The following is a 21,402-nucleotide window of genomic DNA, read 5'->3' as shown; positions in this document are numbered from 1 at the left end:
GGACACTCACGGTGGGTGTCTTTCAGGTCCCAGTTGTTGTTGTTGCGAGTCAATTGTCAGGGGACACCCTCATAGTGTCTCTCAGAACAGGGGACCCCCCCCCCCCCTCATAGTGTCTTTCAGAACAGGGGACACCCCCATAGTGTCTTTCAGAACAGGGGACACCCCCATAGTGTCTTTCAGAACAGGGGACACCCCCATAGTGTCTATCAGAACAGGGGACACCCCCATAGTGTCTATCAGAACAGGGGACACCCCCATAGTGTCTATCAGAACAGGGGACACCCCCATAGTGTCTTTCAGAACAGGGGACACCCCCATAGTGTCTTTCAGAACAGGGGACACCCCCATAGTGTCTTTCAGAACAGGGGACACCCCCATAGTGTCTATCAGAACAGGGGACACCCCCATAGTGTCTTTCAGAACAGGGGACACCCCCCCCATAGTGTCTTTCAGAACAGGGGACACCCCCATAGTGTCTCTCAGAACAGGGGACACCCCCCCCCCCCCCCCCATAGTGTCTCTCAGAACAGGGGACACCCCCCCCCCCCCATAGTGTCTATCAGAACAGGGGACACCCCCATAGTGTCTTTCAGAACAGGGGACACCTCCATAGTGTCTTTCAGAACAGGGGACACCCCCATAGTGTCTATCAGAACAGGGGACACCCCCATAGTGTCTTTCAGAACAGGGGACACCCCCCCCCCCCCCATAGTGTCTATCAGAACAGGGGACACCCCCCCATAGTGTCTATCAGAACAGGGGACCCCCCCATAGTGTCTTTCAGAACAGGGGACACCCCCCCATAGTGTCTATCAGAACAGGGGACCCCCCCATAGTGTCTTTCAGAACAGGGGACACCCCCCCCCCCCCCCCCATAGTGTCTTTCAGAACAGGGGACACCCCCCCCCCCCCCATAGTGTCTTTCAGAACACCTAGAACCCCACCTGTTCCATGGTTGTTGTCAGTGACCCTTTGTTATTTCCCCCCTTCTGTTTGTTGGCAGATGTTCTTGCTGGGGAACAGTCTGCTACTTTTGTGAAGAAAAAAACAACATTTATTTCAGTTAGGGATTTTTTCCTAAACATTAACGATCCCAATTTAATTTTAAAATGTACACCCCTTTGGTGGTTAATGTGGTCTGTTCCAATTGAACTCACGTTTGAATCCTAAATGGCACTCTATACCCTTCATAGTGCACTACTTTGGACCAAAGACCTATAGGCCCTGGTCAAACGTAGTGCACTATATATGGAATATGGTGCCAATTGGAATGCAAGATTCTCTATTACACATCAGGTAAACATGTTCTTCTGTTAGCTACATACTGGATGAATGAGGTAAACGTGTTCTTCTGTTAGCTACATACTGGATGAATGAGGTAAACATGTTCTTCTGTTAGCTACATACTGGATGAATGAGGTAAACATGTTCTGTTAGCTACATACTGGATGAATGAGGTAAACATGTTCTTCTGTTAGCTACATACTGGATGAATGAGGTAAACGTGTTCTGTTAGCTACATACTGGATGAATGAGGTAAACGTGTTCTTCTGTTAGCTACATACTGGATGAATGAGGTAAACATGTTCTGTTAGCTACATACTGGATGAATGAGGTAAACATGTTCTGTTAGCTACATACTGGATGAATGAGGTAAACATGTTCTGTTAGCTACATACTGGATGTTGTTCATAGCAAAGCACTGCAGACTTTATAAATAAGACAGAAGGATTTGAACATCGTTTGGTTTCAAAATGTCATCATACTTTACAACGTTCATGGCAACAAACAACATAATTAATTTGGTCAATTTGATTCGGATTACTGCACCTTTCAGACAGCGGTTTATTTTACTTTAGAAATTACAAACCACACAATAGGTAAACCATGTGTTAATACAGGCATCTCTAGTCAATTTCCATTATAAAAAAGACACACCCAACATTTTGAAAAGGAGGTCCTGAATGTTACCCCTTGGTAGACTGAAACGTTAACACGCCCTCTCTCCCCCACTTCAATTAACAATTTAAGGAAACTGTAAATGACTTCTTGACATTAAAGCAGCCATCAATACACAGAACAAAAATTACAATTAAAAACTAAATAAATTCAACATATTGGTCTGTCAGTTACAGCAGCTTAACCTGGGGGGGGTCTTCCTGCAACCCCCACATTGTTCCCTGAACAAGATCAGTTCAGTAGTTAACACTAAACAAGCCAAACGTAGTGCAAACTCACTGGTCTTGCATCTAAAACTATTGTACATTCCATTACCAGTGCTCAGGTGCTTGAGGAACACAAATATCTACACATCTAATCACCAACATTTGTGAGCTCTGTGTGAATTTCAGTAGAACGGGTATGAATCTTCAATTTGACAATTTGTATTCAAACTGTCTCTCAATCATAGAAAAAGCGGTTAAATAGTTTCTTCCAATCATGTCTTTTCAGCTCAAATTCTGCTGAAATTAATTATTATTATTATTAAATATGAAAAGGGCCCTTAGAGAAATATCACAGATGTGTCCAAATCACATCTATATATATTTATAATTTAACCAGGCAAGTCAGTTAAGAACAAATTCTTATTTACAATGACAGCCTACCCCGGCCAAAACCCGGATGACTCTGGGCCAATTGTGCGCCGCCCTATGGGACTCCCAATCACGGCCGGTTGTGATACAGCCTGGATTCAAACCAGGGTCTGTAGTGACGCCTCTAGCACTGAGATGCAGTGCCTTAGACTGCTGAGCCACTCGGGAGCCCCAAAAGCATCAATCGATCGATCGATCGTTTTAGGATAACGAAATGCAACATACACTGTCACTACATTATTACAGTGTTACAAAATCTATTTTAACTACACAATATAAAAGTTTCTGTATTAATTTTAACTTGTGATTTCCATATGAAACTACAACCACATTGTTACCAAACAACATAGTATCACCAACAGTAGTATTACCGACAGCCTTCTTGAACAACAAATTAGATATGTTATATTGCTAATAATACAATACCTTACTTAGCCCTGTAAACTATAAAACCATGATCTAAAAAAAGATATATTAACTCCTCAATACTGACGACCATGAAGAGGAATATCACCTGGTGTTGTGGTTATAAAACTAGAGGGAAGCTTTCTGCATAAACAACAGAAAATACTTTGGTGAGACATTTTGATTCGTCAATTCAACAGATGCAAAAAAAAATAAAAAATTAAAATAAAGCAAAAAAGCTAATTGAATTGAAAGCATAGTACATTTCCTATTCTAGTGAGGCTAGCTGCATTTAGACCCTGGAGAAATCAGACTGATTGTTGATTATCACTTACTGAGGTACGGCAGAGGTCTGGATTGGACAGCGAGTGTTTTTCACGTCACCGACGATCTAATCTCAATTAACCATCGTCAAACGTAGACCTACCGCCTGACTGGCTGTAGTCTAACATCGGATGCCCTTTAATAGCCAGTCTGTATTACAAATTCATATCATTCAAGTAATTTGCTCAAAACGAATTGTCTTCATCTGGAATTAATTTCTAAAAGACGATTTGAGGACCATCTCTCCCCTGTGGTCAGGTCCTCCACCGCTCCTCAAACCTGCCTGGGACGCTACGTAAACGCAGTGCAAATAAACATGGAAATAAAGCAACAAATTATCCTTATACAAACAAAACAATGTTTTATCCCACTGGACATGATAGGAGACGTCTGTCTGGGATGGATCCTCTTCCTGCCCTACCGGCCTGTACGTAGCCTACTGTGGTGGTGCTACGCACTAAATGGTCCCCCCCCTCCCTCAGACCCCGCAGTCATTGGTTCTGTCTGGGATGGATCCTCTTCCTGCCCTACCGGCCTGTACGTAGCCTACTGTGGTGGTGCTACGCACTAAATGGTCCCCCCCCCTCCCTCAGACCCCGCAGTCATTGGTTCTGTCTGGGATGGATCCTCTTCCTGCCCTACCGGCCTGTACGTAGCCTACTGTGGTGGTGCTACGCACTAAATGGTCCCCCCCCCTCCCTCAGACCCCGCAGTCATTGGTTCTGTCTGGGATGGATCCTCTTCCTGCCCTACCGGCCTGTACGTAGCCTACTGTGGTGGTGCTACGCACTAAATGGCCCCCCCCCCCCCTCCCTCAGACCCCGCAGTCATTGGTTCTGTCGTGTAGTTTCCTGTTGAGGGTGAGGAGGGTGACGAGGACGGCCACCGCCAGGTGGAACAGCAGCTGCCAGACATTCCTCAGACCAAACAGGAAGCAGTTACAGACCGCGACCACACTCAGCAGTACCAGGGACTTGACACTCTTCAGAGAAGAGTGGAACAGGTACAGGTGACACTGACCAACACAGCACAGGAACGCCAACAGGAAGGCCAGCACATTCCAGATTCCTTCATAATCATCCTGTAGCAAACGTGACATTTAAGAACAACAGAACAGTGTTGACATTGACAGACAGTTGGTCTTTATGAGCGGACTACAACATTAGCAGAATAAAATACATTATCAGCCAAGTTGAATTAGACATCGCTAAATAGAATGGAGGACCTGGAAGGTATCTTCTACATGTTTAATAGAATATTGTACCTGGAAGGTATCTTCTACCTGTTTAATAGAATATTGTACCTGGAAGGTATTCTCTATGAGGTGAACTCCCCTGATGAGGTTCAGAGAAGAACACATGATGTTGAGGACCAGTGAGAGGATTCCTGGGGCGGTCACTGGCTGCAACCTCTGGTTCTGACCTGGAGGACCGATCCAACACAACACAGGATCAAGCAACGTTTAACTGAAGTAAAAACGTCGATCTCTGAGGCAAAAGGTCCTCCTTCTTCGGATTCTTACCGGATTCAGAAAGTTGTTCCGCGTGGCCATTGGCTGACCCGTTGGTAAGCTCCACCTCCTCCAGGGTGAGGATCTGCAAAGGGCGTGTTTTCAGATCCTCCTGTACCTCGGTCAGAGTGACCTCCAGCGCTGGACCACCCCTCTGGTTATACTGCTGCTGCAGCCAGGCTAGGCTGTTGTCTAACAGAATAGAATAGAATATTAACCCTTCTATTTATACTGCTGCTGCAGCCAGGCTAGGCTGTTGTCTAATAGAATAGAATAGAATAGAATAGAATATTAACCCCTCTGGTTATACTGCTGCTGCAGCCAGGCTAGGCTGTTATCTAACAGAATAGAATAGAATATTAACCCTTCTATTTATACTGCTGCTGCAGCCAGGCTAGGCTGTTGTCTAATAGAATAGAATAGAATAGAATAGAATATTAACCCCTCTGGTTATACTGCTGCTGCAGCCAGGCTAGGCTGTTGTCTAATATAAAATAATCCCTTCTATTTATACTGCTGCAATGATATTGTATGTTGTTTTTACGTATCTGGACTCCTGCCTACATGACTGCCTCATGGGATAAAATAAAATATATAGATGACCTACAGATGACCTCTGTTCAACACATTAATGTTGCTGGACTGTAGCACCAAGGCTCTAACCACTAGGCTACCTGCTGGACTGGAGCACCAAGGCACTAACCACTAGGCTACCTGCTGGACTGTAGCACCGAGGCTCTAACCACTAGGCTACCTGCTGGACTGGAGCACCAAGGCTCTAACCACTAGGCTACCTGCTGGACTGGAGCACCGAGGCTCTAACCACTAGGCTACCTGCTGGACTGGAGCACCGAGGCTCTAACCACTAGGCTACCTGCTGGACTGTAGCACCGAGGCTCTAACCACTAGGCTACCTGCTGGACTGTAGCACCAAGGCTCTAACCACTAGGCTACCTGCTGGACTGTAGCACCAAGGCTCTAACCACTAGGCTACCTGCTGGACTGGAGCACCGAGGCTCTAACCACTAGGCTACCTGCTGGACTGTAGCACCAAGGCTCTAACCACTAGGCTACCTGCTGGACTGGAGCACCAAGGCTCTAACCACTAGGCTACCTGCTGGACTGGAGCACCGAGGCTCTAACCACTAGGCTACCTGCTGGACTGTAGCACCAAGGCTCTAACCACTAGGCTACCTGCTGGACTGGAGCACCGAGGCTCTAACCACTAGGCTACCTGCTGGACTGTAGCACCAAGGCTCTAACCACTAGGCTACCTGCTGGACTGTAGCACCGAGGCTCTAACCACTAGGCTACCTGCTGGACTGTAGCACCGAGGCTCTAACCACTAGGCTACCTGCTGGACTGTAGCACCAAGGCTCTAACCACTAGGCTACCTGCTGGACTGTAGCACCAAGGCTCTAACCACTAGGCTACCTGCTGGACTGTAGCACCAAGGCTCTAACCACTAGGCTACCTGCTGGACTGTAGCACCGAGGCTCTAACCACTAGGCTACCTGCTGGACTGTAGCACCAAGGCTCTAACCACTAGGCTACCTGATGGACTGTAGCACCAAGGCTCTAACCACTAGGCTACCTGCTGGACTGTAGCACCGAGGCTCTAACCACTAGGCTACCTGCTGGACTGGAGCACCAAGGCTCTAACCACTAGGCTACCTGCTGGACTGGAGCACCGAGGCTCTAACCACTAGGCTACCTGCTGGACTGGAGCACCGAGGCTCTAACCACTAGGCTACCTGCTGGACTGTAGCACCAAGGCTCTAACCACTAGGCTACCTGCTGGACTGTAGCACCGAGGCTCTAACCACTAGGCTACCTGATGGACTGTAGCACCGAGGCTCTAACCACTAGGCTACCTGCTGGACTGTAGCACCAAGGCTCTAACCACTAGGCTACCTGCTGGACTGTAGCACCGAGGCTCTAACCACTAGGCTACCTGCTGGACTGGAGCACCGAGGCTCTAACCACTAGGCTACCTGCTGGACTGGAGCACCAAGGCTCTAACCACTAGGCTACCTGATGGACTGTAGCACCAAGGCTCCTGTCCAGGGGTTGTCTAGCCCTGCTCTAGGGTCCTACAGCACCCCAGGAACAGGGTTGTCTACCCCTGCTCTAGGGTCCTACAGCACTACAGGAACAGGGTTGTCTACCCCTGCTCTAGGGTCCTACAGCACTCCAGGAACAGGGTTGTCTACCCCTGCTCTAGGGTCCTACAGCACTACAGGAACAGGGTTGTCTACCCCTGCACACTTCTCAACCCCCCATCACCCCCCTCTACACCCCCCCCCCCCCCCCCCCCCCTCTACATCACCCCCCTCCCCCTTCTGCACCACCCCTCCCCCCATCACCCCCCTCCCCCTTCTACACCACCCCTCCCCCCATCACCCCCCTCCCCCTTCTACACCCCCCCCTCCCCCACCACCCCTTCTACATCACCCCCCTCCCCCTTCTACATCACCCCCCTCCCCCTTCTACATCACCCCCCCTCCCCCTTCTACACACCGAACTCCAGAAAGGGGTATGGCCTGGCTGCCAGGGCAACCTTGGCGTTGTCCATATGAGCTGTGAACTCCCAGCGCAGGTCCTCTAGAAAACAGAAAGCCATGGCTGCAGGGAGGCTGGCGTCACAGACGCTCATGTAGGATACACCCTCACTGGAGAGGAAACTAGAGGGAGGAGAGGGGGATGAGGAAGAGAGGAGGAAACAGCCGGTCACAGCTTGCCCACAGTATGCAGCAGGACAGTTTCTGAATCATTTTCAAAATGTGGAGACTTGGTTGAACAGATCAGAAACCATTCTGTTTACCGTCTAATCTTCCCTGTGCCACTTTCGCTATGTTGAGGTACAGTACCTTCAGAAAGTATTCACACCCCTAGACTTAAACACATTTTGTGTTACAGCATGAATTTAAAATGAATTACATTGAGATTGTGTGTGTAGGCCAGTGACAACACACCATAATGTCAACGTGGAATTATGTTTTTAGAAATTAAAAATGAAAAGCTGAAATCCAACACTGAGTACCACTCTTGATATTTTGAAGCATGTGGCTGCATCGTGTTAGGTTATCCATCTTTCAGCAGGACAAAAACCTAAAACACAAAGCCAAACATACAGTGGAGAAGTTGAACGTTCCTGAGTGGTCTAGTTACAGTTTTTGACTGAAATCGGCTTAACTCTACGGCAGGACTGAAAAATGGCTGTCTAGCGATGATCATCCGCCAACTTGACAAGAGCTTAAATCATTTTAAGAATAATGTGCCAATCTAGGTGTGGCTTACCCAGAAATACAGCTTTAAATCACTGCCAAAGGTGATTCTAACATGTATTGAGTCATACAGAAATCACATTTACATGAGTGTTCACACGGCGGTCTGGATCTCCCTGGACGTGAGTCAATAATCACCTTTCGTAACAATTACAGCCGTGAGTCTTTCTGGGTAAGACATTTCCACAAATGGATTGTGTAACATTTACCTATTAACCTATTAAAGATTCCTCAAGCTCTGTCAAACTGTTTGTTGATCATGTCTAGACATCTATTTTCAGGTCTTGATGGTACTCAGTAATGTGTTGCATTGGATTTGCCAGATTTTTTGCAGTATTACTTTAGTGCCTTGTTGCAAACAGGATGCATGTTTTTGAATATTTGTTATTCTGTACAGGCTTCCTTCTTTCACTCTGTCAATTAGGTTACTATTGTGGAGTAACTACAATGTTGATCCATCCTCCATTTTATCCCATCACAGCCATTAACCTGTTGGGGCTAGGGGGCAGTATTGAGAATTTAGAAAAAAATATGTGCCCATTTTTAACTGCCTCCTACACCAACTCAGAAGCTAGAATATGCATATTATTGTTCAGGTTTGGATAGAAAACTCTCTGAATTTTCTAAAACTGTTTGAATGGTGTCTAAGTATAACAGAACTCATATGGCAGTCAAAACCCTGAGACAAACTCTGACAGGAAGTGGATACCTGATGTGTAGAATTACCTTTAAGCCTATGCCATTGAAACACACAGGGGCTTTTTCGAACAAAACTACATTTGTTATGGACCTGGGATTCCTGGAAGTGACATCTGATGAAGAGAATCAAAGGTAATGGATTATTTACATAGTATTTTCGATTTTAGATCTCCCCAACATGACGTCTAGTCTGTATCGCAACGCGTATTTTTCTGGGCGCAGTGCTCAGATTATTGCAAAGTGTGATTTCCCAGTAAGGTTATTTTTAAATCTGGCAATCCAGTTGCGTTCAAGAGATGTAAATCTATAATTCTTTAAATGACAATATAATATTTTACCAATGTTTTCTAATTTTAATTATTTAATTTGTGGTGCTGACTTGACTGCCGGTTATTGAAGGGAAACGATTTCCTGAACATTAACGCCATAGTAAAACGCTGTTTTTGGATATAAATATGAACTTGATAGAACAAAAAATGCATGCATTGTCTAACATAATGTCCTAGGATTGTCAAAGGTCAGTGCATAATTTTAGCTGGTTTTCTGCTTTTGGTGACGCGTGTCTTTGCATTGACAAAACATTACACACAGCTATTTTCAATGTACTGTCCTAACATAATCTAACTTTATGCTTTCGCCGTAAAGCCTTTTTGAAATCGGACAACGTGGTTAGATTAAGGAGATGTTTATCTTTCAAAGGGTGTAAGATAGTTGTATGTTTGAGAAATTTGAATTATGACATTTAATTGTTTTCAAATTTGGCGCTCTTGATATTTCACCTGTTGTTGATAGGGTGTACCAGGGGTGGGACGCTTGCGTCCCACATAGTCCATAGAAGTTAAAGTCTTTGTAGTGACTGGGTGTATCGATACACCATCCAAAGTGTAGTTAATAACGTCACCATGCTGAAAGGGATATTCAATGTCCGCTTTTTAATTTTTTTACCCGTCTCCCAATAGGTGCTCTTATTTGCAGGGGATTGGAAAACCTCCCTGGTCTTTGTGGTTGAATCTGTGTTTGTAATTCACTGCTCGACTGAAGGACTTTACAGATAATTGTATGTGTGGGGTACAGAGATGAGGGAGTCATTCAGAAGTCATGTTAAACACTGTTATTACACACAGAGTGAGTCCAACTTATTAAGCACATTTTTACTCCTGAACTTATTGAGGCTTGCCATAACAATGGGGTTCAATACTTTTTCATTCAAGACATTTCAGATTTTGATTAATTGCCCCCCCCCAAATAAAAACAGTTCCACTGACATTATGGGGTATTGTGTGAAGGCCAGTGACCAAAAAAATATCAATATAAATAATTTTAAATTCAGGCTGTAACACAATGTTAAAGGGGTGTGAATACTTTCTGAAGTGTGTGTGTCCTTACTATCTATATTACACACACACACACACCTTACTATATCTATCTATACACATATCCATATATAGTAATATAATATATACACACACACACATACATACACACACATCTACACACACACACACACCTAGGTATAGAATATACTATAGAAAGAAAAAATATATATATATATATCTTACTATATATTGAGGTCATGGCCCTTGACCGCCCCTCTGTCGGGGAACAGGCTAAGGGCCTTGGAGATGGTCCGTAGCTGCTGCTTCCTCTCCTGCAGCTCTGGGTTGTGTTGGAAGTCAGTGGAGGCTGAGAGAGGCAGACCATCCCTGACCCGCACCACCAGTGCAAACAGGATCAGAGACATGGTCCACACAGGCCACTGGGTTCACATAGCCTGCAACGACAACACAGGAAAAAACATTTAACAGAGTGCAATACAAAATACAGAGGACAGGACACGACAGGAGACTCAGAGACTCAATTACAACTGAGTCACATCTGGTATGAAGTCAGTACCGCAGTCAGGGGAGTATTCATTAGGAACCAATCAGAACCAAACGGAACCAAACATGGGGGGGGACTTAAATAAATCTGTCCAATAGAAACTCTTGTTTTCATTGCAAAACGTTTTCCCGTCTAGACTAACGCTCAGTAGTAGTAGGCTAACAGTTAGCTGCTAACAGTTAGCTAGCCAGTTGTCAGTCACTAGGTGGTACATCAGCTCAGTAGTAGGCTAACAGTTAGCTGCTAACAGTTAGCTAGCCAGTTGTCAGTCACTAGGTGGTGCATCCGCTCAGTAGTAGTAGGCTAACAGTTAGCTGCTAACAGTTAGCTAGCCAGTTGTCAGTCACTAGGTGGTACATCAGCTCAGTAGTAGGCTAACAGTTAGCTGCTAACAGTTAGCTAGCCAGTTGTCAGTCACTAGGTGGTGCATCCGCTCAGTAGTACTAGGCTAACAGTTAGCTAGCTAGTGTACTATATGGCAGAATGATGGCAAACATTTTATTTTCTTTTACAAGGTGGTGCTGATGATTAATTAAGGCAAGGGGTCTCTGCCCCTCTTTGGACTCATTTAAAAAAATAAATAATGAACACCTGTAACTGCCATTTCCTATGATGGAGTCTTTAATGAACAAGACAAAAATATATGTATATATTCTTTATGGAAACCCTGTAATATGTCCTTGCTTGTTGACCTAATTTAGCTAGCTAACTGTTAGCAGCTAACTGTTGACCTAATTTAGCTAGCTAACAGTAGGGACTGTTAGCCGCTAACTGTTAGCCTACTACTGAGCGGATGTACCAGCTAGTGACTGACATCTGGCTAGCTAACTGTTAGCAGCTAACTGTTAGCCTACTACTGAGCGGATGCACCACCTAGTGACTGACAACTGGCTAGCTAACTGTTAGCAGCTAACTGTTGACCTCATTTTGCTAGCTAATAATAGGAACGTCAAAGGTTCAGTATAATTACGTGTACTTTCCAAAGTGCTGGTAGAACGTTCAGGTTTCTATGATGTGAAGCATGCACACAATGAAAACGCATGCACACCTGCCAAGCTCGTGCACATGTTTTAGGGTTGGGCGGTATCCAGATTGTCCTATCGTCATACCGTCCCGCTCTCAGCTCGGGATTTAAAAAAAAAGCACATTGAGCATCTATTACCAGAATTCTAACAAAATTAGCACAAGTAATAGCAAATATCCATGGAGGCTGCTAGCTAAATATGCTAAAGAGCGCAAACCAGGTAACCAGGTAAGCCAGTTGAGAACAAGTTCTCATTTACAACTACGACCTGGCCAAGATAAAGCAAAGCAGTTCGACACATACAACAACACAGAGTTACACATGGAATAAACAAACATACAGTCAATAACACAATAGAAAAAAAGAAAGTCTATATACAGTGTGTGCAAAAGGCATGAGGAGGTAAGGCAATAAATAGGCCATAGTAGCGAAGTAATTACAATTTAGCAGATTAACACTGGAGTGATAAATGAGCTGATGATGATGTGCAAGTAGAGATACTGGTGTGCAAAAGAGCAGAAAGTAAATAAAAACAGTATGGGGATGAGGTAGGTAGATTGGATGGGATATTTACAGATGGACTATGTACAGCTGCAGCGACCGGTTAGCAGCTCAGGTAGCTGATGTTTAAAGTTGGTGAGGGAAATTTAAGTCTCCAGCTTCCGCGATTTTTTGCAATTCGTTCCAGTCAGTGGCAGCAGAGACCTGGAAGGAAAGGCGGCCAAAGGAGCTGTTGGCTTTGGGGATGACCAGTGAGATATACCTGCTGGAGCGCGTGCTACGGGTGGGTGTTGTTATCGTGACCAGTGAGCTGAGATAAGGCGGGGCTTTACCTAGCATAGACTTATAGATGACCTGGAGCCAGTGGGTCTGGCGACAAATATGTAGCGAGGGCCAGCCGAATAGAGCATACAGGTTGCAGTGGTGGGTAGTATATGGGGCTTTGGTAACAAAACGGATGGTACTGTGATAGACTGCATCCAGTTTGCTGAGTAGAGTGTTGGATGCTATTTTGTAGATGACATTGCCGAAGTCGAGGATCGGTAGGATAGTCAGTTTTACTAGGGTATGTTTGGCGGCGTGAGTAAAGGAGGCTTTGTTGTGAAATAGAAAGCCGATTCTAGATTCAATTTTGGATTGGAGATGTTTAATGTGAGTCTGGAAGGAGAGTTTACAGTCTAACCAGTCACCCAGGTATTTGTAGTTGTCCACGTATTCTAAGTCAGAGCCGTCCAGAGTAGTGATGCTGGACGGGCGGGCAGGTGCGGGCAGTGATTGATTGAATAGCATGCATTTAGTTTTACTTGCGTTTAAGAGCAGTTGGAGGCCACGGAAGGAGAGTTGTATGGCATTGAAGCTCGTCGGGAGGTTAGTTAACACAGTGTCCAAAGAAGGGCTAGAAGTATACAGAATGGTGTCGTCTGCGTAGAGGTGGATCAGAGAATCACCAGCAGCAAGAGCAACATCATTGATGTATGACAGAGAAGAGAGTCGGCCCAAGAATTGAACCCTGTGGCTCCCCCATAGAGACTGCCAGAGGTCCGGACAACAGGCCCCTCCGATTTGACACACTGAACTCTGTCTGCAAAGTAGTTGGTAAACCAGGCGAGGCAGTCATTTGAGAAACCAAGGCTGTTGAGTCTGCCGATAAGAATACGGTGATTGACAGAGTCGAAAGCCTTGGCCAGGTCGATGGAGACGGCTGCACAGTGCTGTCTCTTATCGATGGCGGTTATGATGTCGTTTAGGACCTTGAGCGTGGCTGAGGTTCACCCGTGACCAGCTCGGAAACCGGATTGCACAGCGGAGAAGGTACGGTGGGATTCGAAATGGTCAGCAATCTGCTTATTAACTTGGCTTTCGAAGACCTTAAAGAGGCAGGGCAGGATGGATATAGGTCTGTAGCAGTTTGGGTCTAATTAACAATTGATAAGATAGGCTATCCAACTCATAAAGTTAAACATATATAGGTAGGAGCTACCGAATGTTATTTTTGGTGAGTTTGGACATTTACAAGTCACATTGTGCAAATGAAGAGTGCTGGCTCTGGAGCAGCACATGTACACGTGACAGGTCTGCCCGCTCTGAGAAGATGTGGGAGGAGCAGACAGCCCAGAATGGAGAAGAGAAAGAACACAAGGAAATCAAAAGATATCTGTACACCTGCCATCTGAACCACGGCACAAAGCATGCATCTGAACCACAAAGCCAACACAATGATGCCCAGTCACCTTATTAATTCAGCCACTCAGATAACTAGCAAGTTAAAACTTATGGGTCGCAGAATTCTGTTTTTCATGCAGGAAAAAATAAATCTCTTTTCTGCACAGATCTAAAATGGTTCTTATTGTCATTTCTGCAGACAGATAAGATTTTGTGCTTCAGTTGCACTTCTCCACTGTGATGAGAATTCAGGAACTGGCATTCGATCAGCAGACAGCGTTCAGACTGACAAGTAGCTTTCTTCTCAGGTAATTTTCTCAGTGTAGCCGGCCAATTTTTCTCCATAAAATTCAAGATTAACTTTAAGCAAAACATTAGGAAATGTAGCTGGCTACATTATTTCTATGATAAACAGAAATATGTTGGCTATGCATAGTTAAAAAAAAAAATGCCTTGCTTTTTAATTGTTATGCTCATTTAGCCTACTTGTACAGCTATCAGCCAAATAGCATTGAACTTCTGTTATCTGATGAAAATAAAGCTATTTTCTGGCTAATGTGTTGCACTAATAAACTAGTGTATTTTCTGTAAAGGAAAACTATAGTTGCACGTTCCTGATCAGTCTATTGAGGCCCTTTCTCCCTGCTATTTACATACAAACACGCGACTGGCTCAACTGTTCTGGGGAACAATGGAAAGCTTAATAATGTCAAATAATGTGATGTGAAATGAAGAACGCAATCTGCTTCATCTCCTCACGTGTTAAAAGGAAGCTACAAATATTACAAATGTATAGGAAAATACACTGGTATACAGCGTCTGAAGGTATAAAGCCCAGGCCTAACATGGTTCTGGTATAACGCCCAGACCTAACATGGTTCTGGTATACAGCATATGAAGGTATAACGCCCAGACCTAACATGGTTCTGGTATACAGCGTCTGAAGGTATAACGCCCAGACCTAACATGGTTCTGGTATACAGCGTCTGAAGGTATAACGCCCAGACCTAACATGGTTCTGGTATACAGCGTCTGAAGGTATAACGCCCAGGCCTAACATGGTTCTGGTATACAGCGTCTGAAGGTATAACGCCCAGGCCTAACATGGTTCTGGTATACAGCGTCTGAAGGTATAACGCCCAGACCTAACATGGTTCTGGTATACAGCGTCTGAAGGTATAAGCCCGCCGGCGGACGCCCAGGCCTAACATGGTTCTGGTATACAGCGTCTGAAGGTATAAAGCCCAGACCTAACATGGTTCTGGTATACAGCGAGGTATCGCCAGGCCACGGTCGGATAACGCCCAGACCTAACATGGTTCTGGTATACGCGTCGAGGCGCCCAGGCCTAACATGGTTCTGGTATACAGCGTCTGAAGGTATAACGCCCAGACCTAACATGGTTCTGGTATACAGCGTCTGAAGGTATAACGCCCAGACCTAACATGGTTCTGGTATACAGCGTCTGAAGGTATAACGCCCAGACCTAACATGGTTCTGGTATAACGCCCAGGCCTAACATGGTTCTGGTATACAGCGTCTGAAGGTATAAAGCCCAGACCTAACATGGTTCTGGTATACAGCGTCTGAAGGTATAACGCCCAGACCTAACATGGTTCTGGTATAACGCCCAGGCCTAACATGGTTCTGGTATACAGCGTCTGAAGGTATAACGCCCAGACCTAACATGGTTCTGGTATAACGCCCAGGCCTAACATGGTTCTGGTATAACGCCCAGGCCTAACATGGTTCTGGTATACAGCGTCTGAAGGTATAACGCCCAGACCTAACATGGTTCTGGTATACAGCATATGAAGGTATAACGCCCAGACCTAACATGGTTCTGGTATACAGCATATGAAGGTATAACGCCCAGACCTAACATGGTTCTGGTATACAGCGTCTGAAGGTATAACGCCCAGACCTAACATGGTTCTGGTATACAGCGTCTGAAGGTATAACGCCCAGACCTAACATGGTTCTGGTATACAGCGTCTGAAGGTATAACGCCCAGACCTAACATGGTTCTGGTATACAGCGTCTGAAGGTATAACGCCCAGACCTAACATGGTTCTGGTATAACGCCCAGGCAAATCCCTCGCTGAGACCTCTTCAACACGCAGCAGTCCAGCCTTTCGAAACCCGTTGATGATAGTGGATGTTTTGACAATGCTCCACGCTGTCAGGACCCACAAATTTGAAAGCGGGAAAAATCCATATATTAGCCGCGTCATTGTATAAGCCGCGAGGTTCAAAGCGTGGGGAAAAAAGTTGCGGCTTATAGTCCGGAATTTACGGTAGTTGGGGTTCTTTCCCCCCCGCACGCTCGTGCACTGTTTGTGAGTGACCGTAATTATAGAATAGTAACAAACAAATCCATTACATGTACAGTATAAAATGGAGATAATTATCTATAATGTTTTTCTTAGCACACGCCCCCAAGTTTAGTCTCCATAGTAGAGGAACGCTTGTCACCTCTCAAACAGCCAATCACGAGGGCCAGCTCACAAGTATTGGCTTTTTAGACACGGTTCCTAATCAACACTAAAAGCTAAATTATTTTGAAAACATAAAAACAAAGCTTCAGTAGGCTACCGCAAAGGGAATCTGAACGCTGTTCAGTAGGCTACCGCAAAGGGAATCTGAACGCTGTTCAGTAGGCTACCGCAAAGGGAATCTGAACGCTGTTCAGTAGGCTACCGCAAAGGGAATCTGAACGCTGTTCAGTAGGCTACCGCAAAGGGAATCTGAACGCTGTTCAGTAGGCTACCGCAAAGGGAATCTGAACGCTGTTCAGTAGGCTACCGCAAAGGGAATCTGAACGCTGTTCAGTAGGCTACCGCAAAGGGAATCTGAACGCTGTTCAGTAGGCTACCGCAAAGGGAATCTGAACGCTGTTCAGTAGGCTACCGCAAAGGGAATCTGAACGCTGTGCGGTAGAAGAGTCCAGTGTTTCAGCCTGTTTTTTTACTTTATTTCACCTTTAATTAACCAGGTAGGCAAGTTGTGAACAAGTTCTCATTTACAACTGCGACCTGACCAAGATAAAGCAAAGCAGTTTGACACATTACAACAACACAGAGTTACACATGGAGTAAAACAACATACAGTCAATAATACAGTAGAAAAGCAAATGAGGTGAGATAAGGGAGGTAAAGGCAAAAAAGTCCATGGTGGCAAAGTAAATACAATATAGCAAGTAAAACACTGGAATGGTAGATTTGTAGTGGAAGAAAGTGCAAAGTAGAAATAGAGATAATGGGGTGCAAAGGAGCAAAATAAAATAAATAAATACAGTAGAGGAAGAGGTAGTTGTTTGGGCTAAATTATAGATGGGCTATGTACAGGTGCTATGTAAAAGGTCCATTGGATTTCTTTGCAGCGCATACATCATTTCCGATTTTAGAAATTGATCAAATTGATAAAAGGCATTATAGAAGCATTGCTTCTATAGCCAATACCAGACACTCATTCATTTTTCGTCGCTCAGTCTTCTAAAGTCCCGACTCCATTTAAAGCCAAGATGTTTAGATTTATTTTTGATTATACTTTTGAACTGCTTTTTGTGACGTGGATGTTCAAAAGTGTTCATTGAGTATTGTTGTAATTGTCATTATTAGATTTTAAAAATATATAAATGAAAAAATAAATGAATTCAGTACCCTCCAAACTCGTCATCAAGCTGGAGGCCCTGTGCAACTGGGTCCTGGACTTCCTGACGGGCCGCCCCCAGGTGGTGAAGGTAGGTAACAACATCTCCACCCCGCTGATCCTCAACACTGGGGCCCCACAAGGGTGCGTTCTCAGCCCTCTCCTGTACTCCCTGTTCATCCATGACTGCATGGCCCAGCATGCCTCCAACTCAATCATCAAGTTTGCAGACGACACTACAGTGGTAGGCTTGATTACCAACAACGACGAGACGGCCTACAGGGAGGAGGTGAGGGCCCTCGGAGTGTGGTGTCAGGAAAATAACCTCACACTCAATGTCAACAAAACAAAGGAGATGATCGTGGACTTCAGGAAACAGCAGAGGGAGCAGCCCCCCATCCACATCGACGGGACAGTAGTGGAGAAGGTGGAGAGTTAAGTTCCTCGGTGTACACATCACGGACAAACTGAAATGGTCCACCCACACAGACAGCGTGGTGAAGAAGGCGCAGCAGCACCTCTTCAACCTCAGGAGGCTGAAGAAATTTGTCTTGTCACCAAAAACACTCAAACTTTTACAGATGCACATTCGAGAGCATCCTGTCGGGCTGTATCACCGCCTGGTACGGCAGCTGCTCTGCCCACAACCGTAAGGCTCTCCAGAGGGTAGTGAGGTCTGCACAACGCATCACCGGGGGCAAACTACCTGCCCTCCAGGACACCTACACCACCCGATGTCACAGGAAGGCCAAAAAGATCATCAAGGACAGCAACCACCCGAGCCACTTCCTGTTCCCCCCGCTATCATCCAAAAGGCGAGGTCAGTACAGGTGCATCAAAGCTGGGACCAAGAGACTGAAAAACAGCTTCTATCTCAAGGCCATCAGACTGTTAAACAGCCATCACTAACATTGAGTGGCTGCTGCCAACATACTGACTCAACTCAAGCCACTTTAATAATGGGAACATTGATGTAATCAATTTATTACTTGCGACTTTATATTAGATAATGTTTACATAACCTACATTATTCATCTCAGATGTATATACTGTACGCCATACCATCTACTGCATCTTGATGTATTAGATGTATCACTAGCCACTTTCTACAATGCCACTTTATATAATGTTTTCATACCCTACATTACTCATCTCATATGTATATACTGTACTCTATACCATCTACTGCATCTTGCCATCCTGATGTAATGTATCACTAGCCACATTAAACAATGCCGCTTTATATGTTTTCATACCCTACATTACTCATCTCATTTGTATATACACTGTACTCCATACCATCTACTGCATCTTGCCTACGCCATTCGGCCATCACTCATTTATATATTTTTATGTACATATTCGTATTCATTCCTTTACACTTGTGTGTACAAGGTAGTTGTTGTGGAATTGGTAGATTACTTGTTAGATATTACTGCACGGTCGGAACTTGAAGCACAAGCATTTCGCTACACTCGCATTAACATCTACTAACCATGTGTATGTGACCAATACATTTGATTTGATTTTAATTAATAAAAAAAATCGAAATGAATGAAAACGAAAAGAAAATAAATCAAGAAAAAAAAATGGGGAAAAATAAATAAATACTAAAATATAATGTAAAAAAATATAATAAAAAAATATATAAAAATAAAATTAATTTTTTAAAAAAGCGTCCGATTAATATCGGCTTTTTTTGGTCCTCCAATAATCGGTGTTGAAGAATCATAAATCGGGCGACCTCTACCACCGACATGTCAATAGACAAGGTATAAACCAGCCTTTCGCGTGCGCTGCAAAATACATTTAGAAATCTAAATTATTAAATTATTGCACGCGCCAACGAGCGTTTGCATTGCCAATGACTAAAATAGAAGTCAGTTCTATTTGTGACGCAGATGCGCTGCAAATCCTGCCTCTCCCATCGCCTCATTGGTTTATAGAAGCAGATACCCACGTGCCGTCTCATTGGTTATACACATGTGGGTGGCGGTAATTGCACCTAATTTATGAAAGTTGCCAATCGCAATACAAAGTCAAGAGAAGAACAATCCTGAAAGAAGAGAGATGACTAAAAACAATTCGGTTGAACGTTTTATGTGTGGATTAATTGGCGGGGTAGAGGACCTTGTGCATTTCAGGTAAAATAACAACTCAATGTTTATATCCCAGGACGAATTAGCTAGCAAGTGCAAGCTAACTAGCATAAATATTTAATGCTTTTCAACCTGTCCCCAAATTAATATGATTGGTTCAGAGCTTGTTTTGATATTAACCTGCGTGTCGTGATCGCGTTTGGTGTAGTGGCACAAAATACATTTACGCACGACGGCGCACAAGCGCAGTCGGTTTGGGTTTGTGTAATTTATAAGAGGGTGTAAACGATGCTGAATGAGTGTAGACTAGGGCTGACCCCAATTAGTCAACTAGTTGATTGTTTGGTCGTTCGGCTGTTGGTCGACCGAGACGGTTTTAGTCGAGCAGTAAAAATATATACACACAGTGCATTCAGGAAGTATTCAGACCCCTTAACATTTTCCACTTTGTTCTGCTACAGCCCAGAATGCACTGCTCTCCCATTATTGTTTCATTACTTCATTGTGCAAATTGTTTGCGTTTGTTAGTTATATCAATTCCCCATTACACATCACTAGTACATTTACAATTAATACATTGGGCGTGTCTATGTATGGAAAATACGTTTCAAATTTTAGAGCAATAGATTGGTCGCATGAACAGATGACTTTCGGTAGACCAAGACATATATTTTTGTAGGGGACAGCCCTAGTGTGGACAAAGAGCTCTCCAATAGGTTTACCGAAATATTCAGGGGCCATTTTCTTAAAAGTAAGGTGAAGTTTATCAACTTTCAAAGCATAATTACTTTCCCATTGTTCCTCAATTGCAGTGTATGATACCATTTTCTAGTCTCTACTTTTATCCAATGTAAAAAAAAAAAAAAACACCACTTCAAATGTTGCTACATAAGACCGAGACGAGGAGATCCGTCACATCTTATCTACCCGCACGGACAACCGGTAAAGTAAGTTAAAATATAATTGTATTTAACATTCTGGCTTGTAGAGGTCGTCAGAGGAAACTTTCCTGATCCCAAACGCTCATTTATCCTGGACGTTGAATCCTGTACAATTCAACATCGGGTCACCAGGCTAAGGTTCGCCCTGCCTGCTAACAGATGGCTCAATGCACGTTTCATTGCCACAACAAGTTGAATATGAGTCTAAAAGTAGCAATGTGTTAAGCAGCAAGCCTGACTTTCAGTCACAGTGACTGACTTTAGATAAACGAGTCTCCATAATTATTTTAGGAAAGCATATCACACCAATAAGCGCACCGTGGCGAACAGAAATATTGCTTGTTGCAAACGTGGCTGGCTAACAGCGTTAGCAGCTAGCTACTATGTTTACCTTACCTTAACATTCTTCGGTACATTTTGTTTATCTCAAATTGTTGTGATACAACATGTGAAGGAAAGTAGACACTTTTAGTTATGTTTTGCCAATGACTGTACATGTAATTTAAGGTAGACTGTTGTCCAATACTTTGAAAATACACACTAGCTTTCTTAATATATTTTTTTATTGCTAAGCATTATGGGAAAAGATGAAAACAAAAATCTTCTTCCGGGTTCCGCGACGTCTTTTCTTAAAGAGACAGTAGCTCAATAAACCTTACGGTTCGGGTTGGGACGTCCTTCCCAGCACGACACAGCTGATTCAAATTACCAACTCATCATCAAGCTTTGATGATTTCAATCAGCTGTGTAGTGCTACCGTTTCTACCGATCTGCGTGCCTGTTATGATTCATTTCAATAATAACGTTTTCGTTTTCTCAAA

General features: G+C 44.2%; 1 protein-coding gene across 1 annotated transcript; it reads right to left on the bottom strand.

The window, feature by feature from the left end:
- Nucleotides 1-1,813: 1,813 nt before the first annotated feature.
- Nucleotides 1,814-21,191, bottom strand: sec22c (SEC22 homolog C, vesicle trafficking protein). Its single transcript, XM_045711089.2, has 6 exons — nucleotides 20,978-21,191; nucleotides 10,382-10,593; nucleotides 7,357-7,520; nucleotides 4,849-5,028; nucleotides 4,630-4,748; nucleotides 1,814-4,407 (listed from the first exon to the last, which is right to left on the bottom strand). Exons 2-6 carry the CDS (start codon nucleotides 10,561-10,563, stop codon nucleotides 4,141-4,143), a joined length of 912 nt encoding a protein of 303 aa, XP_045567045.2. The 5' UTR covers nucleotides 10,564-10,593; nucleotides 20,978-21,191; the 3' UTR covers nucleotides 1,814-4,140.
- Between the last annotated feature and the right edge of the window lie 211 nt (nucleotides 21,192-21,402).

Source organism: Salmo salar, chromosome 29, assembly GCF_965601325.2.
Source record: "Salmo salar chromosome 29, fSalSal1, whole genome shotgun sequence".
NCBI lineage: Eukaryota > Metazoa > Chordata > Actinopteri > Salmoniformes > Salmonidae > Salmo > Salmo salar.
This window is presented reverse-complemented; position numbering and strand designations above follow the sequence as displayed.